Source organism: Manis pentadactyla, chromosome 9, assembly GCF_030020395.1.
Source record: "Manis pentadactyla isolate mManPen7 chromosome 9, mManPen7.hap1, whole genome shotgun sequence".
In the NCBI taxonomy this organism is placed as follows: Eukaryota; Metazoa; Chordata; class Mammalia; order Pholidota; family Manidae; genus Manis; species Manis pentadactyla.
Genome location: NC_080027.1, coordinates 61,543,878 through 61,556,076, shown reverse-complemented (window position 1 = coordinate 61,556,076; position 12,199 = coordinate 61,543,878). Strand labels below are relative to the sequence as shown.

General features: G+C 33.2%; 1 protein-coding gene across 7 annotated transcripts in view; it reads right to left on the bottom strand.

The window, feature by feature from the left end:
* The window catches only part of GAS2 (growth arrest specific 2), a 121,420-nt gene that overhangs the window by 98,182 nt on the left and 11,039 nt on the right, over positions 1-12,199 (bottom strand). For all 7 annotated transcript variants that reach the window (XR_005034082.2, XM_036932716.2, XM_036932715.2 and 4 more), the window contains exon 3: positions 4,197-4,318. Coding sequence is in view for 6 of the 7 variants with exons in the window: in XM_036932716.2 (XP_036788611.1) it covers positions 4,197-4,318 (122 nt within the window). In the remaining variant the exon portion in view is untranslated. The remainder of the gene's footprint in view (positions 1-4,196; positions 4,319-12,199) is intronic.

Below are 12,199 nucleotides of genomic sequence, written 5' to 3'. Positions count from 1 at the left end.
AAACATCCTGAGGTACTGCTATCTTGCAGCTTGGAGAACTAGGTATTCTTGATAGGCAAATGTATTGTGTTCATTCTGTCTGACTGGGATGTTCTTTCCCCTAAACAAGGACTGGATTCTACATTTAGATGGCAAGTGTTCAGTTCCTTTCTTGGAGCATAATGCATCATTCTTTTAGGTAACAGAACTTCTTTTTTTCTTTCCCTTCATGTGCTTCAAACCTGATCTAACCACCCAGGGCTCTTTGAAGTCAAAGGAAGCGCTGAACCCCAGGAAACTGATGTCTGAGGCAGAGACTCTCAAGATAAATGAGACAAATGGAAAGGAATGTGAGGAGAAAAGAGGAGGTGAGCCCTTTGAATATCTTGTGCCATGTTGATGCCCCTTGGCTGAGAGAACCTTATACACAAATGAGCAAGTCATAACTGGTGGCAAAACGACTGAGTGAAATATGCAATAAGAACAGGCTCATACAGTTAAGTTCTGTCTGGATGGGAAGTGAAAGTTCATACATCAGTATAACAATTATTCTGTCTTGCTTGAAGATGCCAACTTTGAGTCAGATAACTAAGGGTCAAAAGGCATAAAACCTAATCTTGTTTCGGTTTTCTCAACCTGATAGGATATTGGAAAGATAAGTTTTGTTTAGATTTTTGCCTTTAAAGGTCCTCAGCTCCAGGAATATCAAATTTATAGTTACAGTGATCTATTAGATATATAGAAAGATAGGTCATATATGGTACATATAAAACTAACCAAAATCAAATTATACATTAAACTGACACATACTGGTCTCAAAAGCTTCTGACCAACTGTGGCCTAATTCTGTGAAATTTCTTCATTGAGTCCTTTTTCCCATTGAGTGTGGGAAAAGGCAAAGCTAAGATGAACTACTTATAGCTAGAAAAGAGAGGCTTTTAAAAATCGATCTATTAATGCCTGGAAAAGAAGTCATAAGATATAACTTTTTTTCATTAAGAGTCTTTCAGCAAGCCAGAATAGGATGTGACTCATGTGATAAACATTAAATATGTTAATTGTCTCACATATTTACTAAACTTACTTACAAATATTAAGTGATTATATCACTCTGAACACAGACATACTTCATGCATACCAGGCATAACTTACTCAAATGTATTTACACAGCTGTAAAAAAAAATCTCCAAATGAACTAGCAATCAGGAAAAGTAAAAATATTGCTATGAGAACAAGAATGTGAGATATCAGCTGCTTAAAGAAAGTTACAAAGGGCTTCCTGGGACATGACTTAAATGGATCAAGTTTGTCATTGAGTTTTTTAAAAGGAATCATTTTAACATCTCCCTACACCTAATAGTTTCATTAATTGAGCAAAGATATTGATCAACACATCCATCTTTACCACTGTCCTTAAATTTAAAAATGCCAAGGTAAAAAATAATTATGCACATGTATAATCAGAACTAATATTACAACATAGAGGTTATTTATGCCAAAGTTGGAAGCCTCCTTTTTTTTTTTCTGTACCAAATAGTCGATGTAAACCAAACTATCTGATTAGGTTTCCAAATTGGTTTCCTAACAGTCCTAATGCTAAGCCTGACATGAATTTAGTGAATCAACTTTTGTTTAAATTTACTTAATAATAGCAAAATGCTATACAATCTCATATAACATCTATTTCTGTTTATTGACAAAAGATGGATTGAAGACCTTGAGTCTTGACAAAATCGTATTTATGAACAAAAATAGCTATAAAGTTATCAGACATTTGGCTTTTATCTTTTGAAAAATTTCTTATAAAAGGTAAAAAAGAAAAACTGGCCTTCTCTCCATTTTTCACATATAGTAAGGCACATGCTCTTTTGATTTAAGCAGCAGATTGTTGGAAGTTGTGAAATATATAAATTCTGCCAAGGACACAGAAGGCAATTCAGTCAAGAGTAACTGTGTCAACTTCTAACTCGGATTAAATTTGATTTTTTAAGCACTGAAAGTGAGGTCATAAAGGGTATTTTTAAATCTATATTTGTTCAATTACCATAATGGAGCTTTTATACTAAAATATATTTATTCAGAATAAATTTGATCTTTATATTCAATTAAACAAATGGCTTAAGGTCAAGGAAGTATTTCAAGTTTAATAAAATCTTGCTGCAGTTTTAGTCACTTTGAAAGGAAAATCTATGTTGTTTCTTTTTATGTTTTACAGTTTTATTATAAAATAATATAATTCTAAATAAATGTTTCAATGGAAAACACTTTTCAAAATCCTGATCCATAACTATCCTCAATATTACATATAACCATGGAGATTTGGGCAAATGTACACCTATGCACATATAGTAGCTATCATGTTAACTATAAACATTTAGAAAGTACTTTTGTTTGCTTGTAATTAATCTAAAATTCTCATCAGAGTCTCTTAACTTTCACATAGTTCATGAAAATAATATTTATTTAGAGCCTTTCTTGTGCAAGGCTTTTTGGAAAGGAGATATATATATGCTGTGGGGTTTGTCTTACACTTGACAGTTGTATAATGATAATTCTACTTAGGGATCTTAGCTTCTGTTTTAAAAAGCAAAAGCTTACAAAACAAACAAAACCAGAAAACTGTACACTAGCCTTAGTAGAGTTTATTCTTTGTTTCTGTGAAGGATTCAAGACTTGAACACTGAGGCGATGGTTTCTCTTTCCTCTACAGTATATACACAATACAACAGAGGTGTCAGGACCTATGTTACATCAATATAAGGTTCTCAAATGAGTCTGGTCACAACACTGTTTTTTCCCCCTCTGATAATTATTTCTTAATGAATTTCCTATAAAAACTGTCCTCCTGTCAGACATTAAGTTTTCTCATTGGTAAGCTGAAGGAGAGACCAGTTACATTACAATGAAAACAACACAATAATTGGCTTCCTAACAGTTCCAAGTTTGACATGAAGCATCTTCATAAACAACCTCCTTAAGTCTATGCTACCCACAGTGAAACCAGATGAGAGAGCAGTAGACTTGGAAAGAGGGCGTCTTTGTCAAATCTTGCTCAGTCACCTCTACACCGCTGATCTTGCACAAATCACTGAGTCTGCCTCTGACCAACGAAAGAAAAAAATAGGAACCCAGTGGTTTTCAAAGGGGGTTTGCTGCACATTCGAATCACCTGCAGAGCTTTTTAGGAATCCTAATTCCCAGGTTGCACCCCACAGGCCTTCAATCACAATGTTCAGATGTAAGTTTTTAAAGATACTCAGGTGGTTCCAGCTCAGGTGCAGCAAGGTTTGGGAGTCACTGAATTAATACTTGCACAGAGCTGCTTTTAAGATGAAGATAAAGGAGGGGCTTCATATATTGTATAGTGCTTTACAGAGTGACACAAAATATTGTCCCCCAACTAAGTACAGTGTTATAAAAAATGCATTGTTTTAGGGAGCTTGATCTTTTGTTTGAATTTTAGTTCAGTAATCATAAAGAACCTGCATAAATAATCAGTTTACTCTTTTATGGCAGAGCTGTACTGCACTTGATTTAACAGTTGTTTTTTATTTTCTATTGTAAGCTGTCTTCAACATTATTTTAACCTAAATTTTTTAACCTCTTTTCTTCTATACTAAAAATTAAGAAAACATCATCTATCTTGTTTCCTTCAATCTCAAACACCACACTCTACATTGTGCACTTATAATACACAGAAAAGAAGTAGAACTAAAGTAGAGAAAAGAAATCTGAGCAGACAGGAGGAAAATAATTTGTCCAAAGTTACTTAGTTCAATGCTACTAGTTCTTTAAAACAAAAATTACCCATTCCAGATATTTTGTTCCAATATTCTGCAATAATAATCTATCTGGAAACAAAGACCTATTCAGTAAATCTTTCTTGGCCAGACTTTTTTCATTGCCTCATGACATAAATTACTTTTCTGCTAAATTTTTAATCAATACTTCAGATTTGACCAGGTGGTACACAGTACTTGTTATATATTAATACCATCAATTTCCACAACCTTCTATTTAATTAGATTTAGGGAAAGGATTATGTGATTGATGTAATTAGAGTGCAAATAACATTACGTAATTAGAAAGCACCGTCTGTGTTTTGTTGCTAACAGAGATATTGTATCCATTCACAAACAAAATCCTCAAATTAAACTCAATTTATAAGCAATTGCAAATATAATCTACCTCCTGATAATGATTTGGTGATCTTTTACCTTTGTGGGCTTGCTAGCCTCCAGGCTCTCCTTGAATTTCTCCTGAACAGTTTCTGCAAGCTGACAGAGCAAGGCGCCATTATCCAATTTCTCCATAAAAGTTTCTGCCGTAATCTCCCTTCCTGCAATGACAATAGAAGCATTATGAAAGCATCCTCATTCCCCAACACAGATGTGGCACTGATGCCAACATACTTGATGCAGCTTTTATTACCAAAATTTCTTTTCCAGTTTAGTTACATATATCTAGGATGGGAACTCACTGAAAGGGAAGGTTTCTTTGGAATTTTCTGTTTTCCTTTGGTCTCAAAAATCTCAACATTTTCTATTTTCATCATATAGTTTCAACAGCATAAAAATTTGTTTCACATTAAAAATGATAACATAACATACTGGGTGAAAGAGTCCCACCATTTAACAATCAACAGGAATAAGATCCAACCAGTCAATGAAACTGACAGAACCAGCTTCACCAATGATTTTACAACTTGGCCTCTGAGATTTGTTCAAGTCTCATCGTTAGTAGCCTATTCAATTACCTGGGCCAGCAAGGCAAGGGCATAAAAGCAGAACTGGTAATTTTGTTGCCTAGAGTCTCTGATGATAAGAATGCCGTAGCTCTCTTTTCTTTAATTTGAAATGGAGCCATCAAAAATCAACCACCATTGGTAACGTTAATAGCATGGCCAATGCACAAAGCCACATCTCTCAATTCTATTCAATATGTTTTCCTGATGAAGATAATACAGGTAAAGTCAATGCAAGTGATAACCTTCTCTAATCATTGCCCTTCCAACCACAGTCCTGGGACTGTGAATTACAAGGTTCAGTCTCTGTTATTTTCTCTCTCCTCAAAAATCACTCTCACAGCTGCAACTACAGCTCTGATGAACATGATTCAGTTGTTCATCCCTGACATTTAAACAGTTAAAGTTCGTCCTCTTTCCTATATTCTTGCAAAACATACTTTCTTTCTTTTTTATTTTCTTTAATTTTGTAACATTTTATTTTATTAATACTTTATTGTGATGTAATTTACAAATCTTACAATTCAGCCATTTAGTATATTCACAGAGTTGTGCGATCACCACCACCATCAATTTTAGAACATTTTATCACCCCCCAGATGAAACCCTAAACCCCTTACCTATCATTCCTGAATCCTTCATTCCTCCCAGTCCTATAAAATCACTAAGTTTTCCTTACTTGCTCTCCGAACTCATCTATTTTCCTGGTTCTGTAATTCTCTAAGTTTCAGAATATTTTCTTTTCCTGTCTTAATTTCCATTAACTTCTTTGTCACAAGTCCTATAGATTCATGCCTCCCTCTGTTTCTGGTTCCATAATCTTACTAAAACTTTTCATGATCTAATAGCTAAACTTCTAGCAACAGGAACAATGGCTATTCCTTGTAGCCCCAACTTCTCTCTCCAGTACATATCACATTCATTGCTAAAATTAATATTGCTAGACACCACCCTTACTGGGTCATTCTTCATCTTTATTGCATGGTCCCTAATCTTCTCCTCTAGTTAAAAGACAAGATATATTCACTCAGTATCCAAAGGCCTCTCTGTATACCTTCAATCCACTTTCTTGATCTAATTCCCTATATTCTGCTCCTTGGTCTTTACCTCGCCTTCACAGTTCCTTTAGGAGACCTTCATGTTTCTACGGGAAGGTCTTTTCTCCTGGCAGGAACTGTGCCTGTAATGTCCTCCTACCTTCTATCTGCTTAAGTTCTACATTTCCTTCACTCAGAATTCTAGAAAGAGATTCTCCCAGTACACATTGATCTCTTTTCTATATGGGTATCACTCACTTTGTTACCTATCAAACTTCTATTGCTAGTAACATGTTTTCTGTAAAGGTCCTGTCTTCCACAATACACTATAAACCACTTGCAGTATTTCGTGTGTGTTCCTACGGAACTAAGCATAACGTTACTCACATCGTAGGCACCTAGTCAACATTTTCAGTGAGCATGTGAATTAACAAATGAAGAAGGAAATTACTGGAAAACTTTAAGAAAATGCTAGTTGTCATTTTTGTGAAAAGTAGTTCAGGTACAACTCTGATGAACATGATTCAGTTGAAATATACAACTTCAAATGAAGGAAAAATGTAAGACAGAGAAGCTTTTTAAACCTTCATATGTAATAAATTTTCCATCCAAAATACAAAGAAAAGGGGGTATTTTAAGACTCTCATCAGAAGAGTAACCTTTATCTTACAAAAAATGCATGCAACTCAATCCCATGAACACTTAAAATAAATATAACCCAGTTGGAACAATAGACAAACTACTAGCTCACACTGTCTAATACATTTAGATTTCAAGAGACATCTGTTTGAAATGATTTTTTTTTCAGTTTGGGGGGAAGGGCAGGTAACAAAGGAAAGATAATTAGTTTTTTGGTAATGTTCTTTTTCTCCTACTGGATAGTTCACATTTTAGCCCCCAGTTAGGATAATGACTTCTGCAGCAGGCAAAACATCTGTAAGTCTAAGTATTCACCACAAGAGGTAGTCTATACAGAACTACTATTATCTCAAAATTGTACGCAGTTAAACTCAGTTCAGGAAGGCAAGTAATAGTCTGAAGATGCAAGAAGCCAGCACAACAGAATTTGTATTATGCATTTACCATATTTGCCTGAATTTTTAACAATATAAGAAAGCTATTTTTCAAACAAGTATGAAAAATAAATATTAGAAATATTTTCAAAATTACCAATCAAATGTCAAGGTAAAGAAGGAACATTTTACTCTAAATTGTTGAATGATTCCTTGATAAATTACTTATAAGAGTTCCCACATTTGGAAGAGTCTTCAGGTGTTCTTATTTCATTAATTTAAGCTCATGGCAATTTAAGGATTCTACTCATAATGTTAATCGACAAGATGATTATAATAAATTGTAAAGAACTTATAAATTACAAAAAGAAAATGGTACTTCATAAAAAAGCTACTAACAATTTACCAAAAGGTACGATTTTTTCTTTTATGCACAAAACCTGAAAATTTTTAGTTACCCTGGTTTCATGAATATTTGAAGAAAAAATTTACATTGAACATCTGTGTCTAATGAAAAATATATTAGGTGTCAGCTTTCAATTGTATATTTTATAGCTCTAAAAGGTGAGATTTTTTTTTCTTTTTGGCTAAAACAAAACACTACATAATTCACAGTTGAAATATACAGCTTCAAATGAAGGAAAAATGTAAGATGGAGAAGCTTTTTAAACCTTCATATGTAATAAATTTTCCATCGAAAGAATCATAAACTATACATTTTAAATGTACTATATAATTATAAGAAATCAGTTATAACCCTGTGTGGGACAATATATTATCTCACACTTATTGCATTAATATTACCAAAAGTATAAGAACAATAATAAATTTAGCTGAATTTAACCATGACAAATCCATTAGAATAGGCAATAAAGTACTACTTACAATTTCTCAAGTAAACATTATACAAAGCTAAGAATCTCTGTTTGGTAGAATCAAATCTTTAATCTAAAGTATGTAGATGGGCTGAGACATTAGATTATAAATATTAGAAGCACTAGGATCCTGGCACCAGAGAGTCATTCCTTCCCCAGCCTCATTTTACCATGTTGTTGGTACATTAAGGAAAAGGTAGGATAAAGAATAGATATAATTAAAGCACCTTGAAACATGGCCACACACTGGGTTGTAAAGACTATTGAATTGAAGTTTAATCTAAAACATCCTAGTCTAGAAGTAATATCTTTACTTCTTGAATTCATAATTGTGGACTTCGATCTTCACACCATCAATTCAGTCATGAATGACAGCTTGCCAGTAGATAAAGATCAGGGAGTATGGTTAAATATTGTAGCTAGTCACTTCCTCTTAAAGTATTAGGACACAATGATATGAAGTAAACACCTGCCTCAAATCTTTTGTCAAACAACTAAAATCAACATGCATGCTTGTATATGCCAGTGCATTCCTCCCAGAAATACGTGCTTGCCTAATTTCCATAAAAATTAAGAATTGACCTATATAATCTTTTAGACTGGAGCCACCTGGAAAAAAAGAAGTCCTTTTATTGTCCATTTTGCTGAGAATGAATGTTTTCCTCCCAGTAAGCTAGCAGTACTAAACTCAGGTTCCTGATGATACAATAACATCTAATAATGATATTTAACATTTGAGTTCTTACCAAATGCCAGGAAATTTACATGTATTCATGTTTTTAATCTTACAAAACTGTGAAGTCAGTGCTACTATTATACCCATTTTCGAGTTGATAAAACTAAGATATTTAGATTAAGTAATTTGCCAAACATCACACAGTGAATGTGGGTCTTTAACCCATGAAGTCTAGGTTTAAAATCTATCTATGCTTTTCTATTTAAAATAGCCAAGAAATGGAAGCAACCTAAGTGTTCTTCAGTAGATGAATGGATAAAGAAGATGTGGTACATATAAACAATGGAATATTATTCAGCCATAAGAAGAAAACAAATCCTACCCTTTGCAACAACATGGATGGAGCTAGAGGGTATTATGCTCAGTGAAATAAGCCAGGCAGAGAAAGACAAGAACCAAATGATTTCACTCATCTGTGGAGCATAAGAACAAAACAAAAACTGAAGGAACAAAACAGCAGCAGACTCACAGAACCCAAGAATGGACTAACAGTTACCAAAGGAAAAGGGACTGGGAAGGGTGGGTGGGAAGTGGGGGAGAAGGGGAATAAGGGGCATTATGATGAGCACACATACATGGAGGAGGCACAGAGAAGGCAGTGTAGCACAGAGAAGACAAGTAGTGACTCTATAGCATCTTACTGCGCTGATGGACAGTGACTGTAATGGGGTATGTGGTGGGAAGTTGATAATGGGGGAAATCTAGTAACCACAGTGTTGTTCATGTGATTTTATACTAATGATACCAAAGTAAAAATAAAATCTATGCTTTTAAAATCCACCATGCATGGCTACTTAAATAAATATTTGCTGAATACACAAATGACTATTCCCTATAACAATGTATTTTCCCTAACTCAACTGTCTTTTTCTTTGTACAAACTCCACAGAAAGCCCGTCAGAAGAATGACAGCTTGGGGCTGACGATAATGTTGCTGAAAAATAAATAGCCATCCACCATGTAGCTGAGGATGTCATTCAATTATATTATGATATGTGGCCTGACTCACTGCAAAAGAAACCTGGCATATTTTATTTCTGAAGGTGAGCCAAATAGGATAAAACTCTATTCCAAACTCCAGTGTACCTCTCCTCTCAATCTCAGTGTATTTCTCTAGTTGGAGACCACAGAGTAACTCATCTGCTTTCTTAACTCAGATTCTTCAGTGTTTGAGACTGCAATGGGAAGGTTGTGAGATATAAATGATTCGTTATATCCAGAAACGTTAAATCAGCACCTGATCCGTACTGATTCAAATACCTACCCACCATTTATATCAAGAAAAGACAAAGCCAGTAAAGTTGGGTAAAAAAAGTAGGCGGTAACTGCTCTGAAAGGAGTCAACTTGTGAACATAACCTTAATTCTTTAAACATTTGATCATCAGATACCACCTTCCCTAAGGAATTGCCATTGACAGTATCAAGAATATAAGAACTCTTCAGGATAAGGATCTGGCAAAAGGGCTTTAAGAAAAAGGAAAGAAAGCTGTTCCAAACTCATTAAACAGCAGTTGTATTTGACAGCAGCAACTCTGATAAACAGATGCTTACCTTTTTAATGCTGAAAACAGATTATTTTTAGAAATAACTGAAAAAAATTGAAACGTTATATATTGGTCATATTAAGCATATAACAATTGAATTTTCTTTAATGTACATATAGGAACATCAGATAAAGGGAAAATCGCCATAATATCAATTTTTCATAATGCATTTCCAAACATAAATTAAGTCAATTTGGCATAACTTGATTTAAAATTTACTTAAGTCCCCTGTAAACATCCAAACACACATGCCTAATCCTAAAGATCTACAATCTTTAAGAACAATGTCAATTTCTTTGATGCTTAATAAATGTAATATTTTCCCAAAATATATTTGCATGTGATTCATATAGTTTATTAAATAAATGTTAACTGAAGATAAAGGTAGACCATGATTTTCAAATGAGTAAAGAAACACAAGTGAAATAAACAACTTGAGAACATTTATGTTAATTCATTTCAAATTTCACTCAGCAATAATCTTCAATAGTCCACCAACAATCATGAGATTTGTAGAATGTGCCTCATCTATTTGAATGATGGGTAGTTGTTCTAAACTGGGACTGTTAATTTGATTAATAGGCTATTTATTCAAAGTGACAATTAAGTTTTCTCAAGATTTATTTTTAAATTCATTTGATGTTCAAATATATCCTAAGGACAGTTAAGTAACAAATGGGTAGTAGCTAGTTCATGAACAAAAACAGCAAAGAAGAAGGCCTAAAATAAAGATGAAATGTGGTATTTAATGTACAGCAGGCCAAAAAGATATTTTTTAATGGTCAAAAAATTGTTTTACAGGGAAGAGTGAAGGGATTTTCAAGATTCTTTTGCTGTCTTTTCTGGGTGTTGGTCATAAACCTGCTTCATGGGATCAGCTATTGGAAAACATACTTGAACTACAGAGACTGCTTCCAGTAAGATCAGTAGATATTGCCAAATATATGTGAGTAGTCAGTAAAAATGACATGATGATCTTGTCATGAATCAGACTGTTGTATTACCCCATAAACAAATCCTAATTACCATAACTATTTATTCATCTTAACTAGTTAACTTATCACAAGATAGCTGGCATTTTGTATTTTAATATATAAATTTTAGTCTAAAAATTTGCTATTGCTACTTTTATTCTATGTCTGGAAATTATAGTATTATAACTCCTTACATGTCATGAATGTGTATATCTGTCTATTAAGCAATGAAGTAATTTTCTTCTCAATCAAATAATTTTTATCCACCAAAAATCTGAGTATGAATTGTTTTAAGAAATTACATTCTTTCCATTATATTTTATACATACAACCAGAAAAATCTGAATTTAGAATATCATTGATGCTCCTTTTGAAAGATGTAAAAGGCAAAATGTTACATTTTAGTCAAATATTACTAAAAATAAGTACAAAGCCTTCCCACATCCTACAAGTAAGACCCACATCACTACAGCAAAACCTAATTAAAAGCTTTAATTTAGTTTGTGAGTTTCTATTGCACCAAAAAATTTAGATACTTTTTCGTAACTTTTAAGTTTTAATTTAAAACATTTTTATACTGAGGTACACACAAAATTCACAAATCTTAGTGTACAGCTTTATGTAACCATCACCCAAGATATCAAACATTCTCATTAATTTTTCCCTCTTCACCTATTTCACCCAATCCCTTATAACCCACTTAGATGCTTAAAAGGGATGTAGGATCAACTTCGAAACTACTTTCATATCTCTAACTTTCAAGTAGATAAAAAGCAAGAATTGAAAGGGAGCTAGCTACACAATAAAAATTTACAAATATTTTTGAGGTGAAAACATGGCCAGAAATAATTTTAAAATTTACTTTAATGACTTCATTTATTTTCAAAAATATATGAATTCTAAATATCTCTGTTATATGTAATAAAAATATCTTCTAACGTAGTCATATATTTTTTTCTCCCTTATTATCACCACTCTAGTACATTACCTATTTTCTTACTTTCAAATGTTTTGCCATTTTAAATAATCTCAAATTTAAATAACTAAGTTACCCTGAGGATAATCACTTGAACTCTATTATCTATCTGCTTTTATAAATTTAACACCAAGTGGTACTTCACTGTATCTTTAAATTCTTTGAAGATTCCTTTTCTGGGAAAATATTACAAACTGTCAGTTGCATATTTGCTACCAACCATTAACATTAAAAAATTCGGCTTCTTATTTTTTAAAAAAAGATTATTTATGTAAATTGCTTTATCCTTGTTTATGCAAATTGGTGGTCTCAAACTGGGT